Source organism: Protobothrops mucrosquamatus, unplaced genomic scaffold (genome assembly GCF_001527695.2).
Source record: "Protobothrops mucrosquamatus isolate PMUCROS unplaced genomic scaffold, P.Mucros_1.0 scaffold_156, whole genome shotgun sequence".
Taxonomy (NCBI): Eukaryota; Metazoa; Chordata; class Lepidosauria; order Squamata; family Viperidae; genus Protobothrops; species Protobothrops mucrosquamatus.
The window spans coordinates 460,331-481,167 of record NW_015386232.1 but is presented as its reverse complement, the minus strand read 5'-3'; the positions used below and the strand labels follow the sequence as shown (position 1 = coordinate 481,167).

The following is a 20,837-nucleotide window of genomic DNA, read 5'->3' as shown; positions in this document are numbered from 1 at the left end:
CCAGTGGATCACATTTTGTCAGAACTCTCTGCTATGACCTGTCCGTTTTGGGTGGCCCTGCACAGCCAACTTCATTGAGTTACGCAAGCCCCTTCACCATGACAAGGCAGTAATCCATAAAGGGGAAATTACTGTAGTTAAAACAAATAAGAGGGGTAACCCTCTTATAGGGTTACTAATAGGTAACCGTAGATAATAGACATACTAAATCTGATATCAAACTGTCATTCACTGATTAACAAAACCCAACACTTTATTTTTTTAAAAAAGCAGTAGCAACACACACAGCCAGGGAAAAAGAATGTTTTTTACACCTAACAAAAATTATAGCACAAACTTTACTGAAAAGATACTTTGAAGCTTCAGTACTGAGTTTATAGTCTAATGAAATATGTTAAATAACAAGAGGCTAATAGCAGAGCACTACTTTAAGAAAGTTTTCTATGCAATTCAAATTAACTTCTATCAGAGAGAAAATTTCAGTTCTTTAGGGAAATTTGAGTGATCATACACTTTTCTATCAGGAGGCTGATAATTCTTATATTTTATAAAGTGTCTTTTCAGCATTCACATGGGCCATCTTGGCCCATGATCCTTGTAAAAATCTTGTTAGGATCACCATGTCACTGTTGCAGACAGAGGAAGGAATAGTTGCTTGCTTAATTTTTTTAAATGTTTAAATCATCATCATTTAAAAAGACTTTCCATCAGTAAAAAGCAACCTGACCAGAAGTTATAATTTAAAGAAGATCCAGGTACCAATTCTTAAAGATCATAGCTTAGGTGAAATGTATATTGTGATTTGCATTAATTCACAGCGTTAATGCTAAATTTTAATGGCTGCATTTCATTCATTTTTTTTCCCGTTTTGGGGGTGTGGAATGGGAATGTATATATGCAGGATAATGATGCTTTTTGCAAAAGAAAATAATCAGTCTTCAAGAAAACAACTTGGCTGATGGTAGGGGCAGAGATATTGGGAAAATTTCTCTTCTTAGTCCAAGGTGAGCTCTTTTTTTCATCCCACCTTTAGGGTAGGCAGGGACAATCTCTGCTTAACTGAAACAAATTGGAGCATAAGAATAATGTTCAAAGCCAATCAGAAAACTAAGAAAATGAGATCCTATATGAAACAAGAAAGGAAAATCTTGTTTTGACTGACATATGTCACAATTAACTGAAACACTTCCTTCAAATAAGAGAGGGTGGGGCAAATAAAGAAGCGGAAGCAGAATCAAGCTTTAAACGGTTTTAATTTCTGCGATCCTCAAGACGTTAGACTCTGCTGTTTATTACCTTTTATCTCAAGTCGAATTCCTACAGCTCTGCCATAAACTCACAACCAGGACTGGGCATTTACCTATATTTTAGTGGGGCTCTGTGCCTTATCTTCCAGTAGGGCTCTGTTTATCACGATCACTTCATTTTTATCTTTTCTCTGCCAATTCCAGATGGGTCACATGCTTGCTTTCACTGCTTTTATTCCCAGAACGACCACCCAGCGCAATTGGACCGAGCCCAGCTCTTCTCTCAGACAGAGAAGCCTGTTTCTGCCTTCGCTGTGCATATCAGCCGGGGGAACATTCCTCATGATAGGACGACACGGGGTTCAGTGAGGAGAAACCTTGGCGGCATCCTCGGTCTGCTTTACCTTTCTGAGCCAGGTACTTCCTCTGGTGCCGCTGACCAGAGTTCCGCTGCAGCTCCTGCAGGACGCGGGATTCAGCGCTGCTGCCTCTCCCCCCGGGGAAAGCGTCGGAGCCGGCGGAAGCCTCCGTGGAACTGTCTACGCTGTCGCGGTGGCGGACGCTGTAGAGCTCGGTTAGCAGCCCACTCACCAGAGAGGAGGCACGGCTGGCCCTTCTAATCCGGCCGAGCTCCGCCTCTTCGTCCTCCACCAAGCTGCCTGCATTGCTGCTTACTCTGCTCCGAACAGGCAGCTCCGCAACACATCTGCCTGTTTCTGCTTCAGCGCCCTCCCTGTTGTCGCCCAAGTAGACCTCCGTGAGCTCCATTGGGCTTCTTCTCCGCGCCTCGGGCGCAACAGGGACACGCGCCGCTGCTACTATGAGGAGGTGAGCAACGCTTTCGCCGCCTGAATAGTTCTCAGGCCAGAGTTCCGGGTTTGTCCCATTCTCCACGGAACGGAGGTGGAAGAGGAAGGGAAATCTCCTATGTTCGACGAAGACCTGCGTTGGCAGAGCGTCACATCCCTCCCAGCCTCTATTAGACTGCGACACCTTCGGCTTGCATTCCTCACCCCTCTGCAAGTAGTGGCTCCCAAACAATCAGCGCTCTGCACCTGTTGCCGGGAGCCAATCAGCTCTCTTCGAATCACCGGTCCTTTGCTAACTTCAAAGGGAGCCTCCCGCTGCAGTAGTTGGGATCGGGCCGATTTTGCACTAACTAACCAGTCTGGGCTTTATCTAGACTAGAGCAAGTGATCCAGGTGTCACACTGAAACTGGTACATGTAGCAAAAACAAATGATTATATTTCAGCTAATGGCTATGGCTGACCTGCATAATTTTGCAGAGGAAAACCATACACCATTAAACAGTGAATGGACAGCAAAACAGTAGCTTTCCTTGCACAACATAAGCCAAGGTTAATTTAACAATTATTTACTTAATGCAATTTCTCTGGATACATGCAACAAGTTAGGTTAAATTTGAGTGGTCTAAGGTCTCCCAGCTGGTTTTTGTACTTAAAGTAGGACTAAGAATTCAGTCTACCAGTTTATAGTCTGGTATCTTAACCACTAGTTCTGATTGGCCAAATTATAATGCAGCACACTGTGTAAATCCAGCCAATGTGATAGTTTAGTTTGTGTTGTCTAAATTCAGATTATCAAGTTTATCATGAGTAAATTAATAAAGGATAAGCACATTGTAAAAGCACAGCGATTGCCATAAACTAAACCATAAACATAGGCAAACTTCATGCCAGCTAAACATAAGCAAAACATTTTATGTGCACAAAAGTTATTTCTACCGTCCAGAAGTATCCACCTATGATATTTCATTTATAAAACATGCTTGAAATAGGAATGCTTAAGTTACACAAGCAAAATATATTTACCCATAATTTAAACACAGTTTATTCAACCCAACATTTAAAAATTGTGTGACATACTGGATCATAAAGTGACCATAGTTGGCTAATGTGTGGATAAAGCATTTCTTATAAATACAGGTCTTTTAAAGAAAAAAAATCAAAATTTTATACATTGACAAAATTAAAAACAAGCATCACTTAAAGCAGGGGTGTCAAACTGCCAGCCCACAAGTCGGATGTGTCATGCTGAAACCGGGCCCACCCCATTGCCGGCAATTGGAAAAAAGTCACGATACGTCGCTACACATCACATGACATTGCAAGTTTGACACCCCTGACTTAAAGTCTGGATCATAATTGTATCTGTTTCATGGCAATATAAAACCTCATTTTTCATGCAATTTCTACTTTACCCTCAGTTTAAGGCTGGGTTTACAAAATACATTGAATCACAGATTAACCTAATGGGTTGTGTTCAATATGTTATGCAGACTTTAACTATGGTTTGTTCTGTACAGTTCTTTAATCAGAAGTAACTATCATGCAAATACAGCCTATGAGTTATTACTCCAAGCATATATCTTGATTAGAAGAATAACAGTCCAGGAAATCTCCATTTATGACTTGATTTTTTTCATGGCTGCATTAAGCTGATTAAATAAAGAATGCCTAATAGCTATAGAACTTATTTGCAACTTATAGTACTGCAACTACTTGAAGTATACAAAATTCTCCATTCTTCATGGGTACTTCTGGCTATAATATGCAGGTTAACTACACTGGTTAAATAATGAAAGGATTTTTGCTTTGTTTGGCAACATTCAAGATGGTTTAGCATGCAACTGCTATTATTAAACTAAAATAAACTGAATCTTTACATAACATTTTAAAAATGTTTTTCTTAATTACTTTTCTGCATTTTTTTTAGCAGGAGTATCTAACACCCCAGAAGACAAACTCAGGATCCAAAAAGATCTTGACAAACTTGAACAATAGGCCCTATCCAACAAAATGAGTTTCAATGTGAAGAAAAGTTTTACATTTAGGCAGGAAAAATCAAAGGTACAAGTACAGATTGGGCAAGACCTGGCTTAAAAACAGTAGCTGTGAGAGGGATCTTGGAGTCCTAGTGGACGATCACTTAACCATGAGCCAGCAGTGTGCAGCAGCAGCAAAAAAAACTAATACAATCTTGGGTTGTATAAACAGAGGCAAGATCATGGGAAATATTAGTACCGCTTTATAAAACCCTAGTAAGACCACACCTAGAATACTGCAGCCAATTTTGGTCACCAAATCACAAAAAAGATGTTGAGAGTTTGGAAAAAAAATTCAGAGGAGAGCAACTAAGATGATCAAAGGCCTGGAGACTAAAACATACAAAGAACGGCTGCAGGACTTGGGTTTGGCTAGTCTGAAGAAAAGAAGAAATAGGGGAGACATGATAGCAGTATTCCAGTATTTGAGGGGCTGCCAGAAAGAAGAGGGGATCACATTATTCACCAATGCACCAGAGGGCAGGACAAGAAACAATGGTTGGAAACTGATCAAAGAGAGAAGCAACCTGGAATTAAGGACAATTAACTAGTGGAATAGCTTGCCCCCAGAAATTGTGGGTGCTCCATCACTGGAGATTTTTAAAAAGAGGCTAATCACTTGTCTGAGATGGCACAGGTTCTCCTGCTTGAGCAGGGGGCTGGACTCCAAGGTCCCTTCCAACTCTATTCTATTCTAAGAATGAAAAACCAGCAACATTTTTCAATAAATCAGATTTTAAGTAGAATTCATAAACAATTATGTTGCAACAGAACAAAATAGTCTGAAGTTTTAATAATTTATGAACTTATGTATGTTTTGGGTCACTGCAGCCATTATCATAAGTTACAAACATATTTACATCTATAGCTAAATGTGAAAATTGTAACCAGTGTGATCAGACAGATATGAAGGGTTGCAATGTCCACCATTAAAGTTGTTGGATACAAATTAGCTACGATATTACTAATTTCACAGGTCTGCGGAGATTCTCAGTGATCCAGATCATAGTTATCCCATAGGTGCTTTTTCACAGGAAACTGGACTTTCCTGTTTTTCCTTTGAACCTGTTTTGTTTCTCATCCAAGAAGCTTCTTTAGCTCTGACTGGATGGTGGGGAATGGAAGGATTTATACTCCTTGCAGACAGCTGGTCATTTGCATTCTTTTAGAGAGCACCACCTAATTTCACAGGTCTGTTTGTAACTATTGTTTTCTTGTTTTCTTTTTAAAAAACATTTTGTTCCATGCTTTGGTAAAAGATATTACAGTAATACATCACTATTCTTATGATTGATGTGCTTCAAAGCTGAGACACTCAGCCCCTAAACAGGAGATAGAACTCAACGTCTTAACATCAATGAAATCCCGACACAGCTCTTCGGTGAACTTCCCTGGAGCAAATCCGACGGCTGGAGCAATCGGAGCCAATCACAACCGGAGCGCGGCAGCAACGCAGAGCGAATGGGTAGACCCGAAGCGCATTTACGGCCTTCGCGGAAGTTGCCGGAGGTCTCCAGGTCACGTGAACCTGATTTGGGTTCGTCCGTCAGCCTATCAGAGGAGAGGGAAGGAGAGGAGGCGGGGAGAAGGAGAAATAAGGAAGTACCCTTGTCTCGCGACTGTCTTTCGCGGTCCGGTGCTTTTTCTTCTCTCCTCTTTCCCTTCCGTTCGCTCCGGGCTCGGATGTAAGGATGGCTCGAGCTTCCCCGGTTCTGGCTCAGTCTTTGGTGTTCCTGCTGGTCCTCGGTTCCACTGCTTGGGTCGGCGCTGAAGCAGGAGCAGCTGGGCTCAGTGGGGAGCGGAAACCCAATGTAGTGCTGATTCTGACAGACGACCAGGACGTCTACCTTGGGGGAATGGTACATTTGCTCTTGTTCTACGCGTTGTGTGGATGGGGAGAGGGGGAGATGGACCCTCGGATAGCAGGAGAGGCGAATGCGGGTGGTTCGGAGAGGTTCCGATGCGATACTGAGGAAAGCGCAGAAAAGCCCCGTCATCTTTGAGGGAGGGGAGAAAGCACACTGGAACGACCTCTGTGCCCACAGATACCCAGGACGGAGTGTCCTGATAATATGTCTGTGCTACTCTCTGCAGCTTGCAGAGGAGGAAGGGCACTATGGAACCCAGTTCTGAGTAAATGTGCATGAATATGGGAAAGGGAAACGGGGGAGAAAACTGAAGCCGCCTGTAACCTGGAACTTATTGAATAAAGGAAGTTACCGCTTTTCAGGTCGGTCCGGGGATACTTTGGATTGAAGTTGTCCGACAATCAAGAGAGTAACAAACACACACGCACATTAGACTTGGTGTGTGATTGTTTCTCCATTCCAGGAAGGGATTAAAAAAGAGCCTCTTACTATACTTTAAAAAGAGTTGCAACTGTAGTGGTCTGTAGACGAAATATGCCAGCATGCATCTGTAGTGGAACCAATCAAAATAAGTGTTTAGAGACATTCCCACTTTCCAAGTAAGGGCCACAGTCACATCTTTTGGTATTTAGCAGGCACTGCTCTAGAATAAAGCAAGCCCATTTGCAGCAGCTGATTCTGAGTAATCTAAAAGGAAGGAAATTGTTTAATGTATGGGTTATGCTCTTATTCCTTAGCAGAAATGTTTATGGGATTTTCGGCCTCAAGGTTTGTTATTACATTCTTTGGGGAATGAACAATATCTGGTCTGTGCTTCAGGTTCGGGGCTCATGTTATTTAAAATACTAGCTGAGTCCTGAAGCAATCTTTGAATATTTTAAACTATATTCTATGGAAACCGGAAAGACAAAAAATCCAGAATATTTATTGAATTAACCATCAGCATTGGCCATGAATGACATTTTTCTGAAATATATTTTCTAAAAGGTTTGTTTACTACATACTATTCTCATTACTGACTAATAATTGGGTGAAGCACATAATTCCACTATTGTAACATGTTAATAGCACCTGCTTTGCATCTCTATGCTTGTTCCTAAGAAAGAGAATATCTCTGAGCAGAAACCAGCTGGTTTTCCATGCAAGAATTTAATATACTATAGTAGTTATGGAATGATTTGTTTCAGATTTTGAGATTTCAGTACTAAAACAATATTGGCTTCTTAGTCTGCAATTATAAAGTTTTATTGTTGAAGATTAAAGCATGCAACATCAAACAATTCTGGCTTAGCTGGAACACTGTATATGCAGCTCCTCAAAATGTGCAGTTGGGAAAAATTCTAGCATATGTAGTGTTATTCTTATTAAATCCTAAGATTGCAGTCATGAAATCTTCCTTTTACATTGTACGATTGTTTATATATTTCCTTTATTGCAGACACCTTTGAAAAAGACCAATGCTCTTATTGCAGAAATGGGCGTAACTTTCTCAAATGCAGTAAGTACATAATTTGTGGTGGGTTTTGCAAAATTGATTCTATAAGAAAAGACAGAAGATAACTGACTCAAGGCATGAATAATTAAAGTCAAGAAAAGGCCTGGGCAGAATTTTAGTGTTCCAACAATTTTGTGCCCTAGTAAGTAAGCTAGCTTGTAAATATTTTTGTTTGAAAAGGATATTATAGAGCCATAGGACCTCTAGAACAGAGGTCCCCAACCTTTTGGGCACCAGGGACTGGTTATGTGGAGAGAGGTTTTTCCGCGGACCAGAGGAGCCGTGGTTTTGTGTGCTGCCTGAATCCTGTGGATGGGGCTTTCCTTGTTTGTGTGGACTGGTTGCTGGCATGCCATGGCCCTGGTCCACGGACCGGGGGTTGGGGACCCCTGCTCTAGAAAATATAATGAAATCACTGTGGTGCAGAATTGTCATCTCTAATACTTTGCTGAAGTAAAATATTGGGAAAATCTTATTTTCTAGCTAGGCAACACCAGAGAGCTCTTTGGGCTATTCGTTAGATTTGGGCATTGTTTTAATTAGGTTTTCTGATTTCTATCAACATTAAAGTTTACTTAGTAATTTTTCCTTAATTATGGACATTCTGCATGTTTACAGTATAATCATCTAGGTGGCAGTTAAGCTGTTAACAAAGACTGATAGGAATTTCATTTTTCTTTTTATGTTGGTTGGAAATATACAATGTCTTCAAATACTTTTGACATGAATGGTGGAAATTTTTTGTTCTTCCTAGAAATTTAGTCACAAAGATGAGGGGATCGGGAGAGGCAGGTTAGGTCGATTTCTTAATGTTTGGCTTATGCTATCCCTCACTACTGGATGTATCCTTCCTGTTGGTTATCATCTCAAACTACTGGGAAAGGATTTTAGGGGACTTGGAGTACAAGTGTTGCTATACAAACCCAAACAGCTTTGTAAATGAGGTTGTTTAAGCCAAGGGTCCCCAACATGTGGGCTGCGGCCCACTAGTGGGCCGCGGCCGCTTGGCCACCAGGCCACGTGAAGGGATGGCCAGTGCATGCACACACGTGCATGCACTCATGCCCCCACACTTGCACTAGCACCACCCCGAGCATCCCGTTGGCACTAGCACCACCCCGCCCCAAGCGTCCCACCGGCACTAGTGCCGCCCCAAGCACCCCGCCAACACTAGCGCTGCCTCAAGCATCCCGCTGACGCTAGCGCCACCCCGCCCCTGAGCATCCCACCGGCACTAGCCCTGCCCCGAGCGTCCCACTGGCACTAGCGCCACCCCGAGCATCCCACTGGTACTAGCGCCACCCCGCCCCGAGAATCCCACTGGCACTAGCACCGCCCCGCCCCCGAGTGTCCCACCGGAACTAGCACTGCACCGGCATCCCACCAGTGCTAGCGCAATCCCGCCCCAGAGTGTCCCACCGGCACTAGTGCCGCCCATAGTGTCCCGCCAGCACTAGCGCTGCCCTATTTGCAGCACTCGCACCCATGCAACCCCATTTGCATGTGTGGATGCGCTCACGTGCGGCTGCTTGCGTACGCGCATGCGCATGCGTTTGGCCATTTGCATATTTCCATGCACTCACATGTGGCCCATTTTTGTACGTGTGTGGCGCATTTGCACGTGCGCACATAGCGGTGCCTGCCTCCCTTTCCAGGGCGCAAAATCAAAAAGGTTGGAGATCTCTGGTTTAAGCCATGTGGGAGAACATTATTTATTCCAATGCTCAAAGTATATCTTCTGAGATTAACTACTAGAGCACTTCAAGATGTTTCAATATTTTTTTAAGAGTTTGCAATTTAGACAGTGTTTTGGTTTAGCTGTATTATTTGAAGTGCTGTGTTCTATCACCTTATGAAAGATAGTGTTCCAGAACTTAGTTAAAATTTGGCAGTAAACTGGAAAAAATGCTAAAATATTCCTTAAATATGTGACATTTGATTCTTATTTCCTGTGTTGTAAAATATTTTTGCAATAAAGATCTTGTTCATTACAGTCATGAGGGAACTGCAATTCTCACTAGTTCTAATCTTTCACTAAATGTAAAATTAAAATAATTACTAGTTATAATATCAAGCAAAGAGTAATAAAGAGTTCTCTAGTGTTGCCTAGCTAGAAAATAAGATTTTTCCAACATTTTATTTCACAAAATATTAGAGATAGCAATTCTGCACCACAGTGACTTTATTATATTTTCTAGAGGTCTATGGCTCTATAAATATCCTTTTCAAATGTAAAAAAATCATAACTGTATTTACAAGCAAGCTAACTGACTACTAGGACACATAATTGTTGGAATATTAAGACAAAAGTTCTGCCCAGCTCTTTCCACTATTAATATATATTAGTGAGAGGTATTTATTTTGGTGAATGCCCTATTACTTTTGGGATATCTGGATATTATGTCATCAAATATTTTAAAATGTATTTGAATATTGTATGTAGAATAGTTTTAGAAATTTTATGGAAACTACTAAACCCACAAATAGTAAGACCTGCAATTACCAATCTGTTTATGTTAATTTGCTTGTAAAAGTTATAGACTGAAATGTAGGGATGCAGGAAATTAGTATTGTATTATCTAATTTCTATAATCATTTTTTTATGTAGTATGTACCCAGTGCACTATGCTGTCCTAGTAGAGCCAGCATCTTGACAGGAAAATATCCACATAATCATCATGTTGTAAATAATACTTTGGAAGGAAATTGCAGCAGCAAATCCTGGCAGAAGATTCAGGAGCCATATACCTTTCCAGCTCTACTCAAGTCTGAGTGTGGCTATCAAACATTTTTTGCTGGAAAATACTTGAATGAAGTATGTTTATATATGATATATATTGTTTGAAATACCCATTTTAAAAATGTTTTTGCATATATAAAATCTCTGATTGCACAAGGAAAATAGAATATCTTTGGATTAATCTAAATAATCTAAATATTATATACAGTATATAGAGAGGAAATCATGCTCCTGAAAATTAAGCTATAAAATTAAGAGTATGTATTAATGTAAGAGCAAGAATTCATACAGTATTTAAATAAAAAGGGAATTAGTTGAATTGCCTTATTTTAAAATCTGACGAATTATCATAAATATATGTTATCTAAATGCGAGAGAGTTTGTGTGGTACATTTTGTGGCATTCAGTGGAGAATGATCAGCCGCTTGTTCTTAAGAGCCTACTTATAATTGAACTAATGGAAGGTGAGCATCAGAAGCTATCTTTCCCCAAGTAAATGAGCGCTACTTTTAATAGTGAAGCTCTTGATTAAATCATTTGATGGTTATGGAATCTATAAGCCTATATGGGATTAGGCAGTTATATGCAAACTCTCAATATATGCATGGATTGCTTTTTGCAACTGAAAAAAAAATCTACATGAAGAAAACTTACTTTACCTTAAAGCTTTATATTTCTTAGATCAGATAGCTATGGTACACTCTTCAAACCTCTTCTAGGTTTGGGTACTCTGTTGTTGGTATTCTTAAGATTTTTTTTTGCTGAGAAAATGAGAAAATAAACTTCTTTAATATTAGATTTTTCTTTTTCCAGTATGGAGCAGAAGATGCAGGAGGACTTGGCCATGTTCCTCCTGGATGGAGTTTTTGGTATGCCTTGGTAAGTATAAAAGGACATACGTATGTCTTTCCTTCTCCTTCCTCCTTCCTCATTATTGTCTATCCACTGCAGGATGAAGGCCCCTTCCGCATGGTCCTGAGCTTTCTTTTGCCAATTGGGCCCGCAATACTTGCTGATGTAGTCAATCCATCTTATTTTAGTTCTCTTTCGTGGACACTTTTTTTCTACGATTGCCTTGGTCCAATTGCCATCAGTTCTTTCTATGTGACCAGCCCATTTCTATTTCAATTCTTTTACTCTCTTGATGATATTGTATACTTTCATTTGTTCTCTAATCCATGTGCAGGTCTTTCTAACTTGTCTTGTAATGCTGAGCATGTATCTTTCCATGGCTCTTTGCGCCACTTGTAGCTTTTGTATTGCTTGTGAGGCTGGTGTCCATGTTTTACTAGCATGTTAGAGCAGGTAGCACACATGGATCAAAAACTTTTCAGGCATATAGGGAGAGGTTGTTCTTGAAAATTATGTTTAGCTTGCCGAATCCTGCCAACCACATTTAACACACCGTTCAATTTCCTTTATTGTATCACTTTCCATTGAGATCCATTGGCTGAGCTATATGAAGTGATCTACTACATCTAGTTCTTCTCCAGATATAATTTTTTTTCTTTCTTTGGTGAATTTATTAAACATAACCTGGCTCTTTTTCAGGTTTATTTTTAAGCCAAATGGTTCTTCTTCTTCATGCAGCTTTTTTTATGTGTCTTTGTAGCTCTTCTGGGTCTTGTGAGAAGAGAATATCATCTGCAAATCTTAAATTATTTAAATAGGCACCATTAATTTTTTTTATGAAGAAATTTTATTGGTTTTTTCATTTTTACATAAAAGTGCTTGAGAAACAATGTGGTGATTGGGCTATCAATTATCCAAGAACAAAATCATACATATATCACACAGATTAATTCCTTAAAAGTTCCCTCTCTATTTCCCACATATTATTTTACCAATTAAAATTATTACATTTGTAAAAAAAGCTCAATCAATCCAATCAGTCATCAATCACATTTCAATTATAAGAATCCAAGTCCTGTTTTTAAGCTTTACTATTTTGAAAATTACCACATTCCAGTTAAGCTTATATAGACATATTAACACTTTGGGCATCCCTCATTTCTCTTTTCCCTGTCATTGCTTAAACTAATACATCATTTATTAATACTATTACTTCTCTTATCACAAATACCTCCTCTTCTCCCTCTATTACAAAATAGTTGTCTTGGTTAAAATAAAGATATCAGTCCAAAAAACTACATTTCTGTCTATTTTAAATATATATTCTATCAATCAATTAAGTAAAATTTACCCCTCCAACTACTTGTCATCTCTAACACCAAATATTGTTACAGAAAATATCCTTTTACAAAATCACCTATTTCATTTGTTATTAAAACAATCCAAGTGTCAACAACCTTTTTAACCCAGTCAGTGGAATTTTAAGCCACATTTTTAAACCTAATTCTAGCTTTCTTTCTATGCCAAACTGGTTTCCATAATAAAGCCTCTGCATCATCAAACCTCAACATTTGAGTAAAGCTATTTCTCAATACATCAAAATAGTCAAAGTTCTCTTCTCTTTCTTCCAATGTCGTCTGAATAGTATAGTCAATTTTATTCCTTATTGTAGTTGCTAGTTGATTGTCCATATTATCACAATTTTCAATAACTTGTACCTGAATGTCAAGCTCTGTTATTTTTGGGAGATCAAATAGCTCAGTTAATGTTATTCTTTGATCATCAATGTTCTCCATAGGTTATAAATAGGATTGTGTAGAATTAATTTGCTCAGTAGTTTTCTACTGTAAGTTCATAATTAAATTGTAAGTGCAGTTCCTCTGTCTCGTTCAGTTGTATATCTTGTTGAGTAGGAACCTCTCTATGGTTACTCTGTTCTTCCTCCGTTATTCTTTGGTCTATAGTTTGAACCGATGGTTGAAAGTCAATTTGTGGTTCTCTTTGATTTTTCTCCAAGATTTGATATAAGCTTTCATATAGTTTGTAGTTTCCAAAATCTTTTCCAATATAAGTTCATAGTCAAGCTGTGGATAAGATTCCTCCATTTCAGTGGTGAAATAGTCTTTGATCAAGAATAGTCTTTGATCTTTTAGTGGAGGCTATATTCAAAAAGGTCAACAAATATCCACCTCCAAAATTCTAATAAGCAAATTCACCACAGCTGTTGCAAATCTTTTATCTCTATCCTTTTGTTGTCATTTGAAGGTCAAATTCATCTTCAAATAGCAAAAGAAAATACACTTGTAATGGCACTTTTCGCCACAAAAGACTGTAAACTCTTTCTTCCAAATAGGTAAAAAATTATCTCTTTCGGGAAACAGAAAAAGCAAAAGCAAGTATCTCCGGTATAATAGATAAAGTAAAAAATATAGCATTTATTTTTTATTTTTTTCAGGGCCCCTGGGTATCCAAAGAGAAAAATCAAGTAGTCAATAAAACTTTAACTATTTTAGTTCTTTTAAAACTTTCTTTCCCAAGTAGACAGGCGCTGCTCTCTTAAGACAGGGAAGTAATCAAAAACTTTTTACAGGCAAATAGTCAGGACAGAGAGAGGGAGGAAAGGTCTCACGTGGATTCACCACGGTGGTTCTTTATGCTTAAATGATTTTCTGACTTCGGCTGGCGCAGCTAAGTGATCGGCCATTTTACTGGCCGATCTTCTTCTCCGTCGGCCCTATGGAGTTAGCTCGGACTGCAGGGGGAACCGCTGCTCCACCGCAGCCGAGCAAAAGCCTCCTCGACAGTAGTCGCCCCTCCAGGGCGATTTAAGACCCGCATAAGGGTCTACCGGCGGAGGGAAAACAGCTGATGAAGAGAGAGGTCTCTTCATGTGACTGAACGTGCTGCGATCCGGAAGCAGAAGTCACCATTAATTTTTTTTTTTATATATAAATTTTTTATTAATTTTTGTAATTGAACAGCAAGTACCAATATGATGCATTTACATACACAAGCAAAAAAAATAATCCTAGTCAATACATTTTTGGAGACGCTCAGCAGTCCCCGCCTTGCCTCCACCCTCATTCACTTTCCTCTCCTTCCTCCCCCTAGACCCACAACCTCTCCTCCTTCCTCCTTTCCACCTACCTACATCCCATCTCCCTCCTTAACCACCTCATCGAGTGCAGTTTGGGGCACCAGCCGAGCATCTCCTCTTTTCAATACAATTCCATTGTTTACCTATAACATATAAATACATCAATTTTTATAATTTCTATCCCCTAATCCCCTTCCCCCCTCCCCCCCCGGACTTCCCAGAGCTGAGTACAGGAATAATCACATAATAATCCAAGTTTAACCCAAACAACCCATTCATAATATAAACAAGTATAAACTTACTGTAACTCTAATATACAATCAACTTAACTATAAACTGTATATATAAATTATATATAAAAATATTTATAAGTAACAATAATTAAAAGCTATATGATAATTGTTCATTTCATATTTTCTCTGAATATAATCTATCCATCTTCTCCATACCAAAATAAATTTCTCTTGATACTGATCCTTCAGGTATGCGGATATTTTTGCCATTTCTGCAAAATATGAAACTTTCTGTCTCCAATCATCCATAGTCGGTAATATCTCCTTTTTCCAATTTTGAGCAATCAATGTCCTTGCTGCTGTTATACAGTACAACATCAAGTTCATTTCTTTTGAGTCCAGATTATCCATAATGCCCAGTAAAAATAATTGCGGTGTAAATTTTATCTTTTTCTTAAAGATCTGTTGAAGGTTCCACCAAATCTTAATCCAAAAGGCTTTAACATCCCTACATGTCCACCAAATATGATAATAAGTTGCATCCAAATTACCACATCTCCAACATTTTGGCTGCAGGTTCGGGTACATGCAAGACAATTTTTGAGGGTCCAAATGCCATCTATAAAACATTTTATAAAAATTTTCCCTTAAATTCTGTGCTTGAGTGAACTTGACATTTCTTACCCAAATTGTTTCCCATGTTTCTAACATAATTGATTCTTGGATATTTTGAGCCCATTTGATCATACAATCTTTAACTAATTCTGTTTCTGAATCAAACTCTATCAAAACCCTATATATTCTCCTGATATGAGCTCTACTTTGATCTGTCTTATCAAGTTCACATCATCCAATGTCAAGCCCAACTTTTGATCTATACGCCATCTCTCAACCAACTGGGAATATAAAAACCAGGACTGGAGAATATTATCTTGTCTCAATTCATCCAATAATTTAATTTGCCAGTCCTGTCCCCTTAAGATAAGTAAATCCTTATAAACAATTCCCTCTAGTTTAACTCCCCTTGTAATTCCTTGTATTGCATGTTCCGGAATAGCCCACATTGGGATTTTAAAACTTAACTTATAATAATACTTTTTCCAAACTCNCTATTTCAAAACCAGTTAGGTTACTTAAAGTCTCTTTATCTTTCAAAAGCATATTTTTAGATAATATTTTAGTCTTATTATTATTTACTTTAAATCCCGAGACTTTCCCATACTGTGTCAGAATCTGTATCAAATGTCTTGTTGAATCAATCGGTTGCAATAAGGTAAAAACCAAATCATCAGCAAAAGCTCTAAGCTTGTAATCATTCTTACCCAAAGTTATTCCTTTTATGATCGATGATTCACGAACCTGAATTAATAAAATCTCCAAAGTCAATATAAACAATAAAGGTGATAATGAACATCCTTGCCTCGTACCTTTCTCAATTTTAATTAAATCTGTCAATCCTCCATTTACTACCACTTGCGCTGATTGTTGTTGGTAGATAGCCTTTAACACTGATAAAAATCTGTCCCCAAAGTTCATTTTGTCCACCACTCGTAATAAAAATTGCCAGTTCAACTTGTCAAAGGCCTTTTCAGCATCCAGAAAGATAAGAGCCGCCGGGATTTGATTATTTTTATCCAGATATTCCAACAAATTTACAATTTGTCTAACATTGTTCTTCATATATCTACCAATTATAAATCCAGACTGATCCACATGAATAATCCGTTTCATTAATCTATTAGCTAAGATTTTTGCAAAAATCTTATAATCCGTATTCAATAAAGATATTGGCCTGTAATTTTTAGGCTGTGTCAAATCTTGATCCTCCTTTGGTATAAGTGAAATAAATGCACACCTCCATGATGGTGGCATTTCTTCTCCTAACAAAATGCTGTTAAAAAGACATCTCAAGGGTTCTAACATTTCTTCAGACAATACTTTGTAATAAATTGCCGTTAACCCATCTGTACCAGGGGCTTTACCAACCTTCAATTGTTTAATTGCCTCTATGATCTCATCCAGCACAATCGGACAGTTCATCATTCCTTTTTGGTCATCTGAAAGTCTAGGAAAATTTACTTGTTGGAGATAACTATCTACGTATTTCAGAAGTTTGTATATTCTCAGAGGCATATAATTTTGAAAAATATTCCGAGAAAGCCTTTTTAATCAAATCTTGCTGAAAAACCTCTTTATCTTTATAATTTATTTTCTCTATAACTCTTTGTTTTTGTTTCTTTCGTAATTGATAAGCTAACAACCTTCCAGGTTTGTCTGCATTACAAAATGTATTATGTTTCATATATCTCAGATTAACTGCCATTTGGTCAGCCAATAACATGTTAAACTGTTCTTTCAGCATTGCAATAGATACCTTTAAGTTATTATCCGTTGGATTTAAGGAGAAAGCTTTTTCTTTTACCTTTATTTCTTGTTCCAGGTCCCTATGCCTTTGTAATTGCTTTCGCCTATAAGCAGTATTCATTGAAATTAAGGCACCTCTCATAAAAGCTTTGCTTGCATCCCATACCATTGACATAGAAGTGCCTTTATTCATATTCAACATAAAAAAGTCTTTTAAGTGATCTTTAAGTTTCTGTACATTAGTTTCATATTTTAATAAATTCTCATTTAATCTCCAAGTCCTTTTACTTCCACCATCAATTAAAAATTCCATCCATACAGGACTATGATCTGATAAAGTCCTAGGAAAAATCTTCACTTTTTTAACCTTAGGGATTAAATCACTGGTAATCAAAATAAAATCAATTCTAGAATGAGATTGATGTCTATCTGAGAAAAAAGTAAAATCACTTTCTCCTATGTTCCAGTCTCGCCATATGTCTTTTAACTCCAAATCTTCTTGCAATGCAAAAAAACTTTTAGGCAGTCTAGTTTGAGTTGAAGCTTTAGAAAAAGTCTTTTTATCTTTTGTAGGGTCTATTACACCATTCCAATCTCCCATCATAATAACAGATGTATAGTCCAATTGTATTATCTTTTGATGTAAAAGACTGTAGAATTGTTTCTGCTGTTGATATTGGTTAGATGCGTATATGCCAACGACAAGACATTTTTTCCCATTCAATAAAAGTTCAATAAGCACAAATCTTCCTTCAGTATCAAAATCTATTAACTTTGGCAATAATTCTTTCTTAACATAAAAAATTATACCTGCTTTTTTCTTTGGTGCAGGGGCAATAAAATGTAAACCCAATTTGGAGTTAACCAGATATTTTTGATCTTTTGATGCAATATGCGTTTCTTGTAAACATATAATATCATTTTTGTATTGTTTCAAATAATGAAATATTTTCTTCCTTTTTTGTGGTGAGTTCAATCCATTAACATTTAAAGTCATTAACTTAGCCATCTTTCAGCTTTTGGAGCTTCTGGAGCATTCCTTGCAGGTCTGCCATGACAGATCTCTTGGATCTGGCCCCTCCCACTGGCTCTGAGGTAAATGAGTATGTTTGAGGCACAGATTCTTTTTGTTGTTCTCTTTCCCTTCATTTATACGCTGCACGTGTCATTCTCTGCTCTTTTGAATCAGCCTTTACCTCCATCAGTTGTTGACTCTGGGAATCTGCTGCAGATAACGATGTAGCTCCAGGCAATTCTACAATCAATTGTTCCACTTCTTCCATTCCTTTAGTTGGTGATATAGGAGATGAATCAGCTTTCAGAACCGTTAAATAAAAATCTTTGGCCTTCTGAACTGTATCAAGTTTGTAACGATTCCCAGCATAATTCAAAACCATTCCAACAGGTATCTCCCATCTAAAAGGCAGTTGTCGCTTCTTTAACTCCTGAGCCAAAAAGGCAAATTCCTTTCTTTTTTTTAGGATTTTTGAAGGTATTTCTTTCAAAAGTATAACATCTTGAGCAGCAATCTGGAATCTCTGCTGATAAAAAGCTTGTATAATATCATTTCGACGTGTTTTTCTGGAGAAATAGACAACAACATCTCTAGGCAAATTTCTCTGACGTGCCACCCATGAGTTTACTCTATATGCTTTTTCGATTTCTCCATATATAATTTCAGGATCGGAGTCAAAAACCAGGGCTAGGGCAGCTGCTATCTCCTCCCTCAGTTTCTCTTGTAAATTCTCTTTAAGGCCTCTAATCCTTATGGCATGTTCCATTTCTCTATATTGTGACATTACAATATCATTTTGAACAATCTCCACACCTTCCTCTATTTTCTCTAATCTCTCCTCCATACCCTCCATTTTCTCCACCACTTCATCCACATGTCTCTCTATACGATCCACATGAAACGCAAAACCTTGAAAAATTTGGGACATGTTTTCACACAATTCATCATTTTTCTTGCCAAGAAGTTCTTCTGTTTCAACTCTCATCTGTTGTACTATTTGTTTAGAAATTTGTACCAGAGAGTCCTGTAAATTTTTAAGAGTACTTTAAGGAGGAGGGGAGGGTGGGGGAGTTTTAGCTTTCTGCTGTGTAGATTGTACAGCTGGAGAAGGAGTAGCTGCTTTAGGTACTGCAGACGTTCCAGTACGTTTAGAAACCATTCTTAATTTTAAAAGAGTCTTAATAGTCAATCCAGAACAGTAAGTATTTAAACAAATTTTTCTTGAATTTTTTCTTTTTCTTTTTTCAAAGTCTTTACAGTCTTTACAGTGTAGCAATCCACAACCGGAAGAGAAGTGAAAGTTTCCCTTTGAAACAAAGAAGTGGCTTGCCCGCAGCCATTTTTTTTTCCAAAGTTAACTTTCAATTATAACAATTGAGAAGAAGCCTTATTCTTTCTGAGTTAAAGTTATATTTTTTCCCAAACAAGTCCAAGTTCCTGGTCAGCTCTGTCTGTTGATTTACTCACAGTTAAAAAAAAATTTCAAAGTTTCAGAGGTGGAGACGACGTCTGGCTTCGCTGGAAAGACGAAGACATCCTGGTCTGCGGAGAAAGCTCTGAGCTCCGGAGGAGTTCTCACCTTCGTCTCCCTGGAAGCTCCTGGGGAGACTAGGGAACTCTACTCCTACTCAGAGTAAAGCTCACCTTCTCTCCTTCTCCCGGAGAGAAAGCTCAAGCCGCCAAACAGCTGATAGATGCTGTTTCGGCAGCTTTAACGCAGCCCCAGACGGGAGGCTGTCAAAAAGCCTCCATCGGCCGTCGCCGAGCCACCGGAAGTCCCCACCATTAATTTTTATTCCATGTTTTGCCCAGTCTAGTTTGCGAAATACCTCTTCAAGGCAGACTGAGAAAAGCATAGGTGATACTGTATCTCCTTGTCATACACCTCGTTCTATGTGGATTTCCACTTTTAGATCATTAAGGCAAATTGTTGCCATTGTTCTTTCATATATTGATTGTACTATGTACTTACGTAAGCAGTGTCTATGCCTTGATTGAGCAATGCATTAATTATTGCTTGCTGGAATACTGAGTCAAACCCTTTTCGTAGTCATGAAAGCCATGCACAGAGGCATGTTGTACTCGGTGTGCCTTTCAATGACTTACTGAACAACCTGGATGTGATCCATTGTGCTGTAGCCACTTCTGAACCCTGCCTTTGGCTATGCGTCATTTAATGTTGTCAATATTCTTTTTGCTATTATCTTGGTGAAAACCTTGTAGATGATTGAAAGGAGGCTTATTGGGCGATAGTTCTTTAAATCATTGTGGGCCCCTTTCTTGTATATAAGAATCACTTCAGCATTTTTCTTCTCAAGCATCTCAAGTATAGTTTTGCTAGTATCTTGTGTAAATGTGACCACCAGCTTTCAGCATTTCAACCATAACACAGTCATTTTCCAACGCTCTTTATGAGTGTTGTTACTTTTGAATGATCTTAATCTTTGTATAGCTCTGAATAGAATTTTCCAATTATTTCTAACATTTCCTTTCTTGTTCTACACACAGATCCATCTTTTTGTTTTAATGCAAAAACCTTCTTTCTTGTATTTATAAGCTTGCATTTTGCTCTATTAATCTCTTTTCAATTGCCTTTTTCATATATATATGTACACATACACACACACACACACATATATATATACATACACATATACATATACATAAGAAAAGATAGGTATTATTAAGAATGGGATAATACCTACCGTATTTTTCGCTCTATAAGACGCACTTTTTCTCCCCCAAAAGGTGGGGGAAAATGTCTGTGCGTCTTATGGAGCGAATGCTGCCTGGAGCTGAAGCCTGAGTGCAGGGGAGGAGAGCATATACTGGCACTAGGTGGCGCTCTAACACAACACCATCGAGTATTGCTAGAAAGGATGTCGCGGAGAGGAGAAGGGCTGAGGAACTTCCTCTTCCTTCTCACCCATAGTGTTCTTCCCAGGCTCGAAACAGCAAATGGAAGGTGAGTGGAAGGCAGGTTGGGGGAGAAGCCTGGAGGAAACGAAGGGACAAGGCTGGAACGTGTCAGCTGCTGCAGCATATTCTTTCTCTTTCCAAATGTTATTATCCTTATGCTG

General features: G+C 38.5%; 1 protein-coding gene across 3 annotated transcripts in view; it reads left to right on the top strand.

The window, feature by feature from the left end:
* The first annotated feature begins 5,679 nt into the window (after positions 1-5,679).
* The window catches only part of GNS (glucosamine (N-acetyl)-6-sulfatase), a 45,377-nt gene continuing 30,219 nt past the window's right edge, over positions 5,680-20,837 (top strand). For 2 of the 3 annotated variants that reach the window (XM_015820838.2, XM_015820846.2), the window contains exons 1-4: positions 5,680-5,952; positions 7,400-7,459; positions 10,065-10,271; positions 11,010-11,075. In XM_015820838.2, the coding sequence (XP_015676324.1) occupies positions 5,785-5,952; positions 7,400-7,459; positions 10,065-10,271; positions 11,010-11,075 (501 nt within the window). In that variant the 5' untranslated portion in view covers positions 5,680-5,784. The remainder of the gene's footprint in view (positions 5,953-7,399; positions 7,460-10,064; positions 10,272-11,009; positions 11,076-20,837) is intronic. The other variant, XM_015820831.2, reaches the window with a different exon arrangement.